General features: G+C 39.2%; 1 protein-coding gene across 1 annotated transcript in view; it reads left to right on the forward strand.

The window, feature by feature from the left end:
* The window catches only part of LOC139949528 (structural maintenance of chromosomes flexible hinge domain-containing protein 1-like), an 88275-nt gene that overhangs the window by 52961 nt on the left and 17589 nt on the right, over window positions 1-17725 (forward strand). The window contains exons 21-31 of the mRNA XM_071947905.1: window positions 38-210; window positions 1808-1947; window positions 4255-4389; window positions 5955-6114; window positions 6912-7125; window positions 8836-8965; window positions 11158-11397; window positions 13083-13449; window positions 14254-14437; window positions 16397-16490; window positions 17487-17618. Coding sequence (XP_071804006.1) covers window positions 38-210; window positions 1808-1947; window positions 4255-4389; window positions 5955-6114; window positions 6912-7125; window positions 8836-8965; window positions 11158-11397; window positions 13083-13449; window positions 14254-14437; window positions 16397-16490; window positions 17487-17618 — 1969 coding nt within the window. The remainder of the gene's footprint in view (window positions 1-37; window positions 211-1807; window positions 1948-4254; window positions 4390-5954; window positions 6115-6911; window positions 7126-8835; window positions 8966-11157; window positions 11398-13082; window positions 13450-14253; window positions 14438-16396; window positions 16491-17486; window positions 17619-17725) is intronic.

Genomic DNA, 17725 nt, shown 5'->3' on the forward strand with positions numbered 1-17725 from the left:
AAAACCATGAGTTTAAATGAGTTGATATTTTGTGCAGTGGACTAGAACTAAGCTATGATGGTGTCCAAGCTAAGGGAACAACTCTCCTTGTGAAGAATGTGACAGCCATAGGTGATGTGGGATCCTTCCAAGGCAAGAACTTCACCCTTAAAGTGACTCTACCAGGCCTGGCATTCCCCACACAGATGATGAAGATCAGATTAGCTCCTGGTAAGACAGTCTTTGTATCTGGTGGCTTATATCATATTGACTCCATTCAAACAACTGATTTTATGGTCCCTTAAACATGTTAAAGACACTGGGTAAATGTCAAAGACCAGTATGTTCACTTGGTGTATCTCAACATGTGCATAAAATAACAAACCTGTGAAAATTTGAGCTCAATTGGTCATCAAAGTTGCAGCAGAATAATGAAAAAGTACCCTTGGTACACAAATTGGTATGTTTTTATATGCCAAATAAAGGGCTTCAGGCCTGAAGTCTTTTTGAGAGAGAAATTACTCTCTGAAAACTACTTCAGAGAGAGTAATTTCTCACAATGTTGTATACTACCAACAGCTCTCCATTGCTCGTTACCCAGTACATTTTTATGCTGACAATCAGTGTTGTAGCTAGGACATTTTTAGTGGTGGGCGCAGCTGAATTTAAACTTGGTCAGAGATTGCGAGCAGTGCACACGTACTTTGTTGTAAGGATTGTTTTTAGGGCTAAACCAATCATGCCAAATGCATATTACAATGTATGTAAGATGCAAGAATCACAATTTTTAAGTATATTTACATTTATTATTACAAAAATGTGTTAATACAAAATAATTGTGATGCATTTGTTGTGAACAGACTGTTTGTGAAACAGTTTCTGCTGTTTGCTTGTTGTAGTAGTATCCAGCCGCGATGAAGTTGAACTTGAACTTTGAAGGTGGAGTAACTGTCTCGATAGTCTCAGGTATCTGAGCTGTACGAGATACTGTTATAATCATCTTCCAATCTTTTCCGTTTCCCCCAAAAAAGTCGTCCAGCTTACGTTGCGAGGCCATCTTAAAATTTACACAGATCTCATTCTCATTCAAGTTAAAAACCTAGCGCGCTGTCACACGTACGGACGTCGTGTGGACGAAGCGAACGTGTTTACATGCCTACATCCGGGATACGCGAACTCCTACACTAGACTTTACACCCCTTGTACTGTTGTGTGGCGACACTGTTTGTGTGTACATGGAATGCGTGAAATCCCCGCGAAAACCTCACGACTAGACTTGTAGTGCACTCTAAGGTCTACCACAGCGCGCACTGGTGTGCTCCACATGTACATACATACATCGTGTACATGTGCACGGTACCAGCACTGCTGTCAGACTGTATAGACGGTACGCCTTCTACACTGTACTATACTTCGTTCAATAAAAAGGTCAGGGCACATTTCACGAAGAAAACTTCACAAGATGGCAAAAAAAGAGGCAAGTTATGTGGGAAACACGCTTGAGGTTTTTATTGCTCGAAATTCTGGCTCAAAAAAATTACAAACTGCATTTAAAATGACAAAACACGAAAAAACATGACATTTAGTCTTGCAATGTGATCAATATCAGCAGAACTTTTAATTTTTGATTAATTTTTGAGGACACTTTGTGGTGGGCGGCAGTCTATTTTTCAGCTGAAGTGCCGGGTGGAAATTGTCAGTGCTGGGCGGGCCCGCCCATCACCGCCCACCGTGGCTACAACGCTGCTGACAATTATTTTGATTAATGACCAATAGTGTCCTGGGCCTTTAACCGATGTTCTTTCAAATAATTTGTTATTTATGACAGGCCAGCCGTGTTCTCTACATGTACCTACATTTGATGAGGATATCACAATAGAGAATGGTCAAGCATTGACGGTAGACATTGAGGTTCGAGATAAAGCAGGCAATGTTACTATGCATCCAAAGCTCAATGTCAACTGCAAGGTAAGAATCCAGAAATCATTAACCATTATTGAAGTCAAAGTACCATTAATTATGTACCATTAATTTAGCTGTTTCGTAGCACAGTGCTCTTGTTTTGGTTAAAGTTCTTAAAGTAAATTCTCGGAGTAATGACGCAAATATGTTGAAACTTTGTTGGTTTTTAGATATTTCTAAAAATTTCAAATTCAGTCGAGTAATTTGAAAATGTTATTAACAAAAGAGCTACACATGTATGCATTTGTGCACAAATGCAATAATTTCTAGGTTCTTTTTGCCAGAGTGCAATGACCTTGGAAGTCAAAGTCACCATATGGAAATACAGGCAGACCATTAACAATTTTGTCTTGTTTATCTCCTCAAAACTTCTCAAAGCCTTAGTTAAATCTTCAAAATCAATGAATAACTCTTATACCAAGTTATTATATTACTTTAAGACTTCTCAAGAAAATTTGAATGAACTAGTGAATGAACTACCACCTAAATCCTGGAGAAACACAAGTACATGAACAGGCGTATGCGGAACAATTTCAATGAAGAAGCAAACGAGATAACCTCAAATGATCCAATCTGTATACTCAATATTTTATGCAAAAAAAACATTTATGAAAAATGTAGAAATTTAAGGAGCTACAAATCCCTCTATACAAATACATCAAAATTCCAGGAATTTACTGACTGGCTCTATATTCACATTCATGAAAAGTACATGGAGTTGGTTTTTTGCATAGATAGTATGTACAAGTGTCATAAATACAATGCAAGTTCATCCCAAATTTTGCCATTGGGATCACACTACTGCAACCTTGCTGTGGCCGGAGTATTTACCACCTTGGAAGAAGTCGGGGAACCAGACGCAGTAGTCGAATGGGTAATGAGCTGACTACTAGCCTCGTGTGAGCTATCATGGCAGCTTTTCCCAGACGTGGAGCTCAAAGTTCCCAGTTGCGTATTTTTTGTCGAGGCAGAGTTTTGGGCGGCATCTTTAAGCACAGAGAATCTTGGTTGTTTACATCAACAGGTAACACAGTATTCGAGCAGATCAATGGATGAAAATAGTCTAAAATTGCAGGTCCAATGGAGCCGGTGTGCAGTGAGGTTATCTGCGGTTATTACCCATGATAACCTGATACGTTATACCTGCCTTTGATTATTGATCGCACCACAAACACAATAGTATATCTTTGGAGTCGATGAAAGTTTGGTTTGTATTGGATATTGTTCACCTACACGTGTTACAATTTACAAACATTACTATAGTCTGTAATAGTGTTTGCAGCGGTCTTAGTGTTTGCTGAAGGTGGTACGTACACAATCAACTGGATTTATTGCAATAATGCACTGACTTAAAAATAAGGTAAACTCATCATTGGTTCCAGTTGAATGAGCTAAAACAATAATAAGCTTGAATGGTCATAACTCCTTATTGCATCCATGTTCTGACTTGAAACTTCAATCAACTATTACTTCTTGCATGTAGATTCAAGTTGAATGAGCTAAAACAATGAAATTTTAAATGGTCATTACTCCGTATTTCAATTATGTAAAACTTAGTGAATCAAATATTGCTGCTTACATGTAGATAATATGAAAAGATGAAACTCAAAGAGTTTATCACTGGTTGCAGTTGAATGAGCTTAAAACAGTGAAAACCTTAAATGGTCATTACTTCATACTTGTCAATGTCTCCGCCCCTTTGACCATCAGTTGATCAAATGATTGGTTTTTCTGTCAGTCATTGGTTCTATCTGGCGATCGGCAGCTCGCCATGGCAGCTTCGCTGTCTAGTTTATCTTAAATGAAAGTGCAAGTACTCCCAAAATCCAAATGGGCAAAAACTCTACTGCTCAAATTATGAAGGCTAATTGTTGTTTCGTTTGCCATTAGGCCTATGGCCTATTGCATCACAGAGCATCTAGATAGCACAATTTTTCCTAAATCTTGTGTCATAGGTCCACACCGGAAGATGCTGTTAACCCAAAAGATTCTACTGCTGATCACATTTCAAAGGCTTTTTGTTCTACTCCATTTGTTATGCCTCCTATTGGCCGATTGCACCACAGAGCATCTTAAATGCAAACAATTCCCAGACCGCAGGCCGTAATAGGCTTTGCTTTTTGAATCATGCTCAATCTTTAATAGATTTGCCCCCCCCCCCCCGAAATTTCTTGTCCTTTTGACGCTTCCTGAAAGGGAGCATGAGATCGTGAAACGAACTGAAAATTTACGTTGACGTTTTTTATAATTAAAAGGGCATTTATATGTATGTACACATTGTTGAAATGATGTATATTATTTCTTTTTGTTTAGTTCCTTGGTACAGCAGGATTACCAACATACTGTGGAGACTGCAGCTTCTCAGGCAAAACAAGACTGACTGGAAATGTTATCTACCTCAAGAATATGAAGAAAGGACAAAAAATTACTGCCAAAGTTTCATTACTGGTAAGTAGGAAGGAATAACTGACCATATTATTTAGGAATTGAATGGAAATATTGCATTAGACACTGCTGGAGGAATCTACATAAACCATATTCCGGAACTTGTTGCGTAAAATGTTATATCACATCTGAACCCATGCTTCTTAATTAGGCAACTAATAAATAACCCATGACTTATAATATGCTGGAAGTTGTTTAATGACCTACATGTACATGTAGATGTTAATATTTGTGTATCCTATTGTACAAGTGAAATGAATTAGCCTTTGAAATGTGATCAGCAGTATGCACAGTTTGGAGGTGTGTCATGGCCTATCAGTTAAGAGCACCGATTCTTAACTCTGGTGTTTGATCAGTAGAGTGAAGGTAAGTTCAGGCCGTGACAATTGTCTCCTCAAGCAAAACACTTAACCATGATTGCTTTGTAAAGTCAAGGAGGTAGTGCTTTCTTCTCTACCAGCCAGGCTTCTGATTGATGATACCCAAGCCTACATTGATGATACCCAAGCCTACATCCGTATGGACTGTAAAGGGGGTAAACACTTTGAAGTGGCCTATTTGTGTGTCTGGTGACTTGCATAGAAACAAATTACATGTTAAAGGGACAAGTTGCCTTAGATTGGTTGAGTTGGTCTGTAAAAAGCTTTTGAAACCAATATTTAATCGATATGGTTAGAAAGATTTTTAAAGTAGAATATAATGACCCACACAAATATGCCCCAAAATTGCATGGTTTGCCTTAAACTTTGCGATATAACACTGTCGGCCAATAAGGAAAACCATGCGATTTCAAGACATATTTTTGTGGATCATTTTATTATACTTTTAAAAACCACATCGATTTTATAACAAACAGTTTCACACCCTTTTTCTAGACCAACTCGCCCTATCCAAGGCAACGTATCCCTTTAAGTTGAATAAGGAGCACATGTCAATGAATCCAAACATTTTGCTAACATCTGAAGCAGTTATTTCCATGCAGGAAAAAATATTCTGCAATTGTAAAACACAAGCAAACGTTTCTGTATGAAACACTTCTCTGGTTAAACATATTTTTAAACCCTTTCTCTGAAACCACCATCCTTCGAAGGGAATTTGTTCTCAAAATGTTATGCATTGTTAACAGTTACAATGCATCTTACCAAGTAAGATTTATTGTGATTAATATTGGAGTAATAACCAAAAGTATAGCCTCTCATTAAGGCCAAAGGTGTCAGGATTAAGACTGAAACATCAGAACTTGAGTTAGAAACACTGGACTGCCTGGCCATAATAAGCTGCGTGTTCCACCAAGATGCACAAATTGTTCGCTATTGTCAAGTAAATAAGACTTTATGGAAAGGTTTGCGGTAACACCATGTTTGCGGTAGTTCTAAATGAGTTGGAGTGGTTTCAACAGAGTTGTCATTACATGGTGTCACTGCAAACCTGTCTATATCATATTTCCACCATGCAAAGTTTCAATCCTCCTCAATCAAGACTTGAACAACAGACTGTTTGAATGAATCCTTTCAGCAATTCATTAAATTGCAACTGGTAAACTAAAATCCAAGTTTTGACCTGTGCAGAACTTCAATGACATTGCACCAGTAGAGAAAGTGATCCAGGTGTTTCCCAACTCCAACCCATGCTATATGGATATGTGGTATACTGAAGACAACACACGAAAGAAACTAAGACATCAAGAAGAAGTCAAATGGCAAGCTGGTCAGCCCATTAAAGGCATATGTGAGTATACACTAAAGCTGTCTGCACTTTTCTACCGTGTCTAGATGTAATTCTATTGTGCGTTCCCACCTGGACTTATATTCCGCATATAGCGTTTTACAACATGGTCGCGCTAGGTTTACAGGGAGGAGCTGTTCCCATTTTAGTTAGAGTTGCCCTGTTAAGTTAACGTGGTTGCATGGAAGTCTTCCACTATCTATTTCGGCTTGTTAGTTTTAAGATCACGGCCGTGGTAAGTTTACAGGGAGTTCACTTGAACGAAGCAAGGAAGGTCTACAATTGTATCAGTATGTGGGAAAATTACTTCTTTAAATGGCGGATAGTTAATGTGTATTGTTACAGGCATAACATGGGAGGGGAAATAATTGATTGAATCGCTATGGTTGGAATGTCCCGTCAGGCATTTGGGATATTAAGCTTTTGTAATGGGTTTCGTAGAGCGCACTATAAAACCAAAGGAATTTTATATTGTGGTTGAGATTTGCGTTGCGGGTGCTGAGAAGGGTACTGTTTGGATGTGTCATTTCTGTTTTACAGCGGAACTTTTTTAAAGTGATTTTGTCACCTTTTAACTATAGATATAGTTCCATGTTTTGACACTTGTTTTTTTTTCATTTTTGTTGTCTCTGTCTGTTTATTATATTCTAATGTGTGATGAAAGGTCCCCATTTAGTGGGCCTGCGTGCCTGTTCAGGGTTTCCCTTTTGCACCACAATGTATTTTGATGTTTATGCAATAAAGGTACTAAACTAAACTAAACTAAACTAAACTAAATCTCTGCTATTTATTAATTGCAGTGTTTGTATTGTTTGATGAGGGCGGCAGACAGATACCGATTACAGCAGACATTGCTAGTAAAGTCAAGGTGAGCTGGATGCCTCGTGTTAGTCAAGAGAAGCTTCTTCAAGGAATACTACCTGATATTAAAGTGCCTAGCTCTGCTGCAGACTCTAAATACGTACAAGTCAGTCTATCAGATGGATCAGGATTGGAGTTTGGCTTCACTATTAGGTGAGAAAAACAACACACAGTAGACTATTGACCCGTTGCACGCGCGTCACACGCAGCAACTGATGCCAACGCTCACCATGTTGGTTGTCAAATTGGTTGCTTACGAGTCGCCTAAAATGGGCACTTCTCTGAATATCACACATTGACAGTGACCACCAAAATGGCGCATTTAAAATTATTCTGATAATGACGTCAGGTGAATTAGGTCAATAATGGACTCATTCACCAACACTTTTAAAGTGTTTAGATGTTGAATGTTGAATCTTGAATTTTGAATTGGAGAAGGTGGGTTGCAATCCATTTGTGCTCTGTGCATATGTGTCAAGATTGTGCTTATAAGATGATGATATTATTTGTCCTGAGAGAGATTGGAAGCACCATCTCTCTTTTGGCTGGCAGTGCTTCTCTCTGGAACCCTTGCAGATTTTTTGCAGTGACTACAGCTACTGGTAGCCTGTTCAGGGTTCGAAATTAGCGATCGCCAAAGGCGAGTGAAAATAACGGCAGGCGAGGGAAAACCCTTTCTCACTAGCCCTTCAGGCGAGTCAAATATTTGTTCCTTTTTACATATAAATGAGGGTACAGTGTAAATGAGGGTACAGTGGCAAAATCCCAAAGACAGCTTTCACTAAAGCTTTTAAAATAGTAAGTTTGACAAGACTGGATATTTGTTAGTTTTAATTTGGCCGCGATCGGGATCTGAAATCATTTTAGAATACACATACAATCATTAAAAACACGATGCACGAACCACCTACACACAACGTTCAGTCGCCCTCTGTATGCAGCAGAGCACAGGTATACATTACACACACACAGTCTGAAGTCCAGTCTAACCAACATTCCACACGCTGTGATTGGCTGTTGATAATTCCATATTCATGATTTTGTTGTGTAGACTTCAACGCAGTACACGTGCACGGTTGGAGTAAAGAATTGCCGCACATTGTGCAGTAGGCCTGCAGATTGTGTACCATTCACAGACCAGGGGTTGATTTCACAAAGGTAATCATAACTTAGGACTAGTCCTAGGCAATGCTAAGAGATAGGACTGGTCCTAAGTTTGGACTACCTTTGTGAAATCCACCCCTGGAGGAAGTCTAATAACATGGACAACTTTTGCCGACAGCATGTGTTGCGAGGCAAAGTTCATTGACTTATTTCTCTATGTGCGTTGCCAGATATCGATAGTTGTTTCACTAAGATTTTGTTGCAAACGAAGTTCAAAACATGTTCAAAACAACCGATCCTCAAACCACAATATCATTAAAATGGTTGTTGATGGAAAAGGCTAATTTTGGGCAGAAACTTAAAGATAAAATCGTCCTAAAAAGCAACATATCCGAACAGTACACATGTAATAACAGTATGCACCACAAGAGTGAGCAGTTCATCTGACTTACACTAGTAAAAGGGCTAATTATTGCTGATACTTGCATAGGAACATTCAAGAACCTGAGTGCACTTTCAGTAAGAGAAGAGATTTGCACCTGTATGTCTGGCAACACATTACTTGGTAAACCCACACAAGGTGCTATCTCATACCAGTGTTTGGATAACCCTCATCAATGAGTCTCATCATTCAAACAGCTCTCACCTGTGGTACAATAAGAAGCGCTTTGAAATGCCTTCACAAACAGCACTTTGATTTGATTGTGATGTATTGATGCCAATATGAATCATGTCTTTGGGTGTTGTCTATTTATCCAGGCCTGAACCAGGAGAGGTTGCTCAGATCAAGTGTGTTTGTCAAGGCTCCAAGAAGGCTAGACTTGGAGAGGTGCTAGAGCCAGATATCATTGTCAATGTGACTGACATCAATGGAAATAGAATAAAAAAGGTAAGTATTCATATGACTAGAGACAATTATTAGCATTTTAGTGCTAATTCTTCTTCATCACGTTATTAAAATAACGTGAAGAAGAAGAATAAACTTGCAAGCCCAATTCTTTCGTCTGCTTCTCCTGCCTTCTGATTGATAAGGGGTTTGGTTTCAGGCGAGATACAGTTATAAAAATGACTTGTTACTAGATGTATTCTTGTTATAGAAAAAAAAAAAAATCAAATCATTGGAGCAGAAGTGGTTTTTAAGACGGAACTGGCTTTGAGCCTTTGCAAAACAACGTGAATGCAAGTTAATAAATGATATTTCTGTTTTTACAAAATATTCCCTAGTAATCAATGAAGCAATTTTGGTGTTTATTTAAGGTGGAATTACCTTGAGCAAGCTTAGGGAACATGGATAAATTATGTCACGGGAGCGCCTGCGTCTCAACGTGTTCCTTCACGTGGCAACTCGAACAAAAGAAACCTACCGAGTGGAACGCGTTCTCCCCCAACCACCCAGTCTTGAGGGAGACTCGCTGTGTAGCAAAGGAACAATGATTTTGGCTGAAAACCACTGTGTAGTTATAATCGGCTTACTTGGTAGATGAACCCAAGTTGTTTCCACTGCAATAAGTCTACTGTCACTTCAGTTAAAAAAACAAAAAACAAAAGGGAAGTCATGTAAATTATGATAATTATATCTCCGGCCCAGTACCGTATTTTCCTGCGGATAAGACGCGTCTTATCTGACTTTTTAGACCCCGAAAACATCGGTGCGTCTTATCTTTCGGTGCGCCTTGTCTGCTGACGATTGATTTTTTTTTATGATCACTGCGTGAAATAACAAATACAGGTGAATCTTGTAAGTGTAACAATCCCTGTTAACCGGGGTCCTTATGCAACAAATCCATGTAGATACAAAATAAGTTAGTGGTGATTTCAAATTTCAGAATTGTCACCAGTTCAACTTTTTATATGACAGCACCATATTGGCTTTGCCAAACTTGAGGGTTGGACATACATCAGGGATGCCAGTTTTCCGGCTATTGCCGGAATTCCGTCTTTTTCAAATTTTCTCTGATTTTTTCGGCGCTCTGTGTTTCATTTGGCTGGAGAACAAATATTTTATTGAAAACAGATTTCCGGCGTTCCGTTTTTCATCTAGCCGGAAAAAATATAAGTTTAGAAAAAGATTTCCAGCGCTCCGTATTTTATTTGGCCGGAGAAATATATTTTATTGAAAACAAATTTTCGGCGCTCCGTAATTCATCTGGCCAGAGAAAATGTATAAAATAATATCTGCCGATAACTCACTGTCAACTCATCAACTCAACCACTTTCAAGATGGCAGGTATGAACTAGTCTTGACCTAGGGCCTCGGCGATCAACTAACATACTACACATGCAGTACCAATCATTCACGCCTTGAGACAAGACTATTTCAAATGCAGGATTTTCAGGCTCTGAAGGAAAGAGCCACTGGCATCCCTGATACATGGACATATCTCCTACCCATTGTCTTGTGTATACCTGAGCTAAACCACAAACACTAATACTTCACCCCTTGGTGGCTTACTTACCAGCTGCCTTGTCCATGTAATCTGAACAACAAAAGGCACCAACAATAGAGGTTGATAATAAGGGAACTTAAAAATCACTGGAGCGCTTAATCCGCCATGGGACGGTCCCATGACAATTTTGGAACGACTATGTTCTGGAACGATTCTGCGTGCGGGGCAGCCGCTTTCTTAATTTGTCCATGGTCCCTTAGCTGCATGAACTGTGTGGCGTGTCATGGCCCAGCGATTAAGAGCACCAGATTCAAGTTCTTGTTTTCTAATCAGCTGAGTCCCAGACATGACATATGTGTCCTTAAGCAAGACACTTAACCATGATACTTTGTCCTTCTGATGAGACGTAAAGCTGTTCGTCCTGTGTGTTGTGTAACACACATAAAAGAACCCAGTGCACTTATCAAAAAGAGAAGGGGTTCGCCCCGGTGTTCCTGGTTTGACTATTGAGCAACAGCACCTTGTAAAACCACGGTGCTTTAAAGGATCATGTCTCATACTTCAAAGCTTATCTCCACATACCTTGCAGGACAAAATTCTGAGTGCCTTGATCCTGCCCTATAGGGTGTGATAAATTGCTATCTAAGAACCTATTTTTCTTATTGTTATGTTGTTCTTATTGTTATGATTGCAGGTACCTCATGGTGCCCTGAGCCATCTTGAGGTAACTGGGGAAGGTTTAAAGACCAAACAGCTTCAGAAGGTGATTCTACCAAATACTGGCTTTGCTCTGAGGCAAATACGCTTTGAAGGAGGTAACCTTGGACAGAGAGAACTCTGCATTAAGTACCATGACTTCACTGATTATATCAAACTACAGATGATGGCAGGACTCCCAACTCAACTCACATTCGTTGATCCAGCATTGAATGAGGTTTGTAGTCCAACTAAGTAGAATTTGAAACATTGCATGGTGTAAATACAATATGTAAAGGTTTGCGGTAACACGATGTAATGACTATATCTAATGAGTTGGGGTGGTTCTGAAAAAAAAAACCTGTTGGTTTCAACTTGACGTTTCGGTCAGTATGCTCTGATCGTCTTCTGGAGAAAGCTGGACTCTGTAGCTGCATGCTGCTTAAGTACTGTGGAGGCAGACTAGCTTGGTGATGCACGAAGGCGGGAAATAGAGGCGGGAAACTGAGCTCGGTGATGCGTGGTGAAACTGGATCCTGCTCTGGAGGCTTGGGGTAGTGTCTGGGGGTGTGTGCTCACTGAACTGTGTCAGTAGTGTTGCAAGCACAGGGAATAGTGAGGATGTGGGGCCTAGGGGACTGAGGGTATACAAGACCCAAAGCAGTCTAAATAAACAATTAAACTTAGTCCATTACTGTTCTTGATAGTTTAGAGCTGTAGGCTGGAATGAGTAGTTCATATAGCAACATACAAATATAACATGGTTTGGGTGAACAATCGATATTAGCTCTCGAGGTATTGGAAGTTGACAAACTAGTTCCTTAGGCGAAGCTTCCAATTTAGAGGGGAGCTCATAATCGACTGTTCACTCGAAATAAACCACGTTATATTTGTTTTACTCTACTTCATACCTACATGTATGCAGCTACCAAAACAATATTTGGAGCAAGGGAATGACGAATGTGAAATAAAATGCATCAGGATTAGTTTGTTCATGTGTTGGATGTCGCTAGAGCGATGTTCCCGTGTGCTTATACAACACCGGGAAACAGTTCCATGATCGTAAAGCGCATGACAAATAGACTGTTGCCCGGGCTACAGTTAACTTGTCATGCGTTTTTTCCCATACATGTATGCGTGAATACAGCAAAGATAGCAATTTGCATGTGATGTAGAGTAGACCAGTGAGAATTTGACTTTCAGTCATGAATACATGTATATTAGTTATTTACAAGTTTATGCACATTTTGTTTTTCTAGCGCTTCCTCTTGGAATTATGAATGTTGACTGCAATTCTAAGACTGATTTAAACTTTGGATAATTTACAGGGGAATCTTGTGAATGAATGAGAGATTGAGTGAAGGAAACAAAAACAGGCATGACAGGTGTCAATATTTGGAATGCCAGTTAGACTTGGGCAGTCTGTCAATAAGCTGTTTGCGTGTTAGAGTTGAATAATTGTCTGGTACAATGACTTGCTAGATCACGAGTTACCATGGAAATGTGAATTCCTCAGACTAAAGAGACAGTTGCTATGTCACATGATTCGGGGCAAGCTTTTGCATAGTTACGTAAGAGACAGTGAACACTCATCACAATTCTGAATGAATGGTACCAGGGTTTGCTCATCTGGAGGTTGCTATACAAAAGCTTGCCCCGAATCATGTGACATAGCAACTGTCTCTATAGTCTGAGGAATTCAAATGTAAGCAGTACATTGTGACCAAGCAAGTCATTGTACCAGACAATGTTCAAATCTAACTCGCAATGGCTTATTGGAATGCATTAGTTTTTCTGATATTCCCTTGTATTCCACACCAAATGTTCTGTCAAGTTGTTTTGTTTGATGAATTTTTTTTTTTTAATTCAGTATATTTACTATCAATTTGATGGTTGATAATTGTTGTCTACTTTTACTTCTAGCCTATATTAGTCTACAGTAATGCCAAGATAGACAAGAACTTAACGGTACAACTATGTGATGAATCTGGCAACCCAACATCAGACTCCAATGTGCGCCTGACTCTCATCCCATCCACTAACTTGCAGCTAAGCCATGTTCATCTCCAGTCTAAAGCAGACAAAGAAGGACGTGCAACATTTGGGAAGCCTCTTGTAGTAGCCCAAACTGGACATCACAAACTGACAATAAAGGCAACACTGGGCCGCAGTACGCTGGTCTTAGCTGCTGATATTTATGTTCAGCCTGATCCTAACAAGATAACCAGCGTGGAAGTAGATTTTCAAAATCCTAACAATTTCTTGTTGCCTGCTGGTGGAACCTTTCCAGGTATGATTGGTTTAAACAACCGTAATAGTTAGTCTCCAGCTTACTAGTTTTTCAATAGATGTCCCACAAACGGAAAATGGTACATAAAAATGTTTAAAGTAAAAATGTTGCATCGTTCAGGACCTCCAAACTGCCATGGTCATCTTAAAACATACACATGTAATGCTGAAACAAATTAAGTTTTAGCTAATGGCAGCTTGCCTATATTTTGGTATAATCAGATCCCATGTATTTCATCTCAGATTTAGATAAAACTCAGTTAATTAAGTATTTGACTGGTATCAATTGTTACCCATCTGTAAATATAGGATGCAGTCTGCGATGTTACTGTGGGACTTTGATGATCCATCAATCAATCAGTAACGGTCATCATACATGTAGGTTTAGAATTCAAGCCAAGTTGCATTGTGGGGTTTTCCCTCGACACCCAAGAAGCACTGACTGTTTGTATGTACCATGGGTCAGTGTAGGGTAGAACTGGTAGAACTGAAACAGATCCAATATTGATTGTTTATCTCTTTAAACATCTTTCATTTTGACTAAGAATCATTCAAGTAAATGAAACAGCGAATGGGAAGCGCATGTTGATGTCACAGAGCTGTTTTCACAGCAAATGTTTCGCAAGAGTTGAGCACATTTTAACTAATGCAAATTATTCGTTTGGAATTTGTGCTTTCAAAATCAGCGTTGCATTAGCAGTAAGTATGAACCAGGGTTGAGTTGTCTGTTTGTTCTTGTGTAGATTTAATACTGATAATTCTGATTCTATAAATCTGATTCTGTCTTTGTTTTAATTGGTTTTAGATTTTGATGTCAGCGTGCGAGCTGAAAATGGCAGCATATTCACAAAACTCTCTCCTAAAAATGTGCTGATGAGAATATGGAAAGTTGGCTCTTCCGCTGATAGCAGTAAAGCATCCCTCCAAGCTGTGTCTTATGTTCCAGATACTAGATTGGAAGAGGATAAACCTGGACATTTCTATTTCAGGTTAGGAGTAGTCAGATTTCAATCAATTGTTTCACTTCAAAATTGATGAATACATTTTTGGAGCAGATAACTTTATCTGAAATGTTTCTTACTATTTGTAATTTGAAACTGACACAATTATTGTGAGATGTATTTGTGACTGTAATGATTTCATCTTTTGAACAAACTGTGAATCCAAGACTATGTGAGTTTTACTTATACAAACTTCATGGGTAATGAAGTACAGCCCTGATATTCATAACAGCAAAGTGAGTAATTGCAATTGATGTCCCTAGTTATGGCCGCCATGCCCTTCAAAAATGTTACTTTTCATGGCAATTGTTGCTGTACCTTTTCCACCATTGAGCCTTTCTGATACTAGTATTCCACAATTCCAGATTGATTTCCTTCCCATTTGTACTTAATTTAAATTTATAACAGTATTTATTTACTTGAAATCATCATTGTTGTATTTTTTTGTTGTACAAATGGAAGTAAATAAAACAAACAAACTAACAAGTGTAAGGTCCTCCGAATCACCAACAAAAGAAACATCATCAATGCCAAGTACTCCATCCATGGCACCACGATCAAGGCTGTAGATGAAGCAAATTATCTAGGCGTCACCATACAGAGCAAACTGAGCTGGAAGCCACACATTAATAACCTCTGTAAGAAGGCTAACAGCACCAGAGGCTTTCTCCAAAGGAACCTCAGAAGATGCCCAGCCACAGTCAAAGAGCAGGCTTACAAGACCTATGTCCGTCCAACGCTCGAGTATGCCTCTACAGTCTGGGACCCCCACCAAACCGACTTATCTGACCAAGTGGACATGGTACAAAGATGTGTTGCTCGTTTTGTCAAGGCCAACTTCCATCAACGGCACAGCATCACCAAGATGCTAGAAGACCTCAAATGGCAAACTCTTTGTGAGAGACGGGCTCAAAACAAAGCAATTATGGTGTATAGGATTGTAAATGGGCTTGTGGCCATACCATGTGGACCACCTTACTTCATTCCATCAAGATCAGGCTTCCTCCAACACCACTGCAGGATACTTTTATACCAACACTCATTCATACCAAGCGCCATCTGTCTGTGGAACCACCTACCAGACACCGTTGTGACAGCTCCATCACTGGACCAGTTCCGGAGCCGGTTGTCCAGCCTACAGCTCCGTTAAGCCGCAGTTTTTCTTTTACTTGCACTAGCAGCCTACCTGCATCTGTATAAATACACCTTATTTCACGTATTTCTGTGAGCTTTTTTACCGACATGTTCCCGCGGCCTGCTTACTTTTGCACTTCATAGTACAATATTACTCACACGTGAGGCTTGTACTCGTATAGGAAGAAGAAGAAGAACCTGGCTCTGTAGTGTTTTTATTGCTTTTTGTATTAGGGGATGCAGCAGGAACCAGTCACTGTAAGGGCACACAATGTGGCTAGCTTTAGTCTGGCATATAAGCTTGTAATTTTCTGCGTTAAATATCAGCTAAAGAGTTGCATGCCTGTGTTAAGTGCCTATCTGATTCTAGACCCAGACTTCAAATCTCAATTAGCTCAGCACATCTTGCTGTGTTCAAATCACAGTTGTTTTGGGAACAGCGGTGAACATCAAACATCAAACTTGTAGGCATTATCATCATGTAGGTGTACACCAGCGTGCATGAAAATAATATTGCCATATATTGCTTTATAAAAAGGCACTGATGAGCGTGTATGCACTTGTGTCCCTAAGCAAGACACTTAGCTATAATTGATTATCTCCAGGGGTAATAATGTTGAAAGCGTTTTTTTTTTTTTGTTTTTTTTTATGTTGTTGGGGTTTTCAAGTTGTGTTAACGTCCTTTGCAGCATGTTTTTATGATTTTTTCTATGCCCTTAGAAAATTCCCCACATTGTCTTGGTGCCCTGAATGTTGCCAAAAAGTGCAAACATGCATTAACAAGTATTTATTGTTGATATTTGTATTGTACAGGAATAGAACCGTTCCAGAAGTGGCCGGGCAGCATAATTTGATCTTCCAAATACATGTAGGAACCTCTGATGCCAATGTTATTGTTAGCAAAGTGGTAAGTTATATATAATGGGATGGCTTTCCATGCTGCCATATCCTGTTGTTATGTTGTCTATTACAAGAACCATCTCTGCCCTCACAGGTGCCCAGCAGTCACCATGTGATATCATTATTAGTCATGACCAAACTTTCACCCAGAGCCTGGTGGTGAGAAGGTCATTGTGGTAGTAGTGGGTATTCCTAGAATACTGAGGTGGGTGTGGAGGTCAGTGGTCAGTGACCTACCTGGACTCAAGGATGTGCTTCTTGCCTCATTCCAGGAATGACCACTCCTTATGGAGTTGAAGGGAAATATAAGAGGGATGGGGAAAGCAAATGAGTTACTCTTATCTTGGGCACCTTAGGGTGCACTACTTTATGAAAAACCTTATGTAGAAATAAATAGACTGTGTACAGAAGAAGTAAACAACAAATCGTCTTCCGTGAGTCTTTGGATGGAGTGAATCGTATGTAATGATATTGTTCTGAGGAGCAGTATCACAACACATCAATTCAAGCCTTTTTCTACTCCCAACTCCAGTGTCTGAGTTATATTTGTGTGTAACTTCAAACTAAATTAAATCGCTCAAACAGCAATTTCATAATTTAACTAAATTAAATCACTCAAACAGCAATTTCATAATTTAACAATAATTTAAATAAGTCTTAAAAGAAAAAGGCAGCTCCCCATGAACCTGATTAAGATTAAAGGAATGTTATTGCAATATAAAAATGGGTAAACACTGTGTTTAAATGTTATTGGCCCAATGACCAGGGCACTTATGTAAAGCGCATTTATACGGTTAAAGTAGCACTTGGAATTACCATTGTTCAGGAAATCCCCAAACTCATTTAAGATTAATATTACCTGTACCTGCTAAAAGTTAAACTGCTGATATAATGAAGCTATAAAACCTGTGGTTTACGAGATAACCTTAGATCCCCAACTAAACCTGCCATTTTTTGACAACAAAACTAGTTATTATTATTATTTATTTGTTTTCATTTGTAGATGTGCTACACCATTCATCCGGAGGTTCCATTCAAACTTGCCCCTGACACAAGGCAAGCAATGTTAACCGTGTCCAACACACACAAGTCTCACAGTAGATCACTTGTCAAAACACTTAAGCTTCAACTTAAGGTAACTTACAAATAATGAGTTAACAATGTTTTATGTCATGGAACTATTTAGCAACTTATCCAAGTCTTCTAGATGTATGTTAATTGACAGCGCTTGACAAATGAGGA

This window comes from Asterias amurensis, chromosome 17 (assembly GCF_032118995.1).
Source record: "Asterias amurensis chromosome 17, ASM3211899v1".
NCBI classification, from domain to species: domain Eukaryota; kingdom Metazoa; phylum Echinodermata; class Asteroidea; order Forcipulatida; family Asteriidae; genus Asterias; species Asterias amurensis.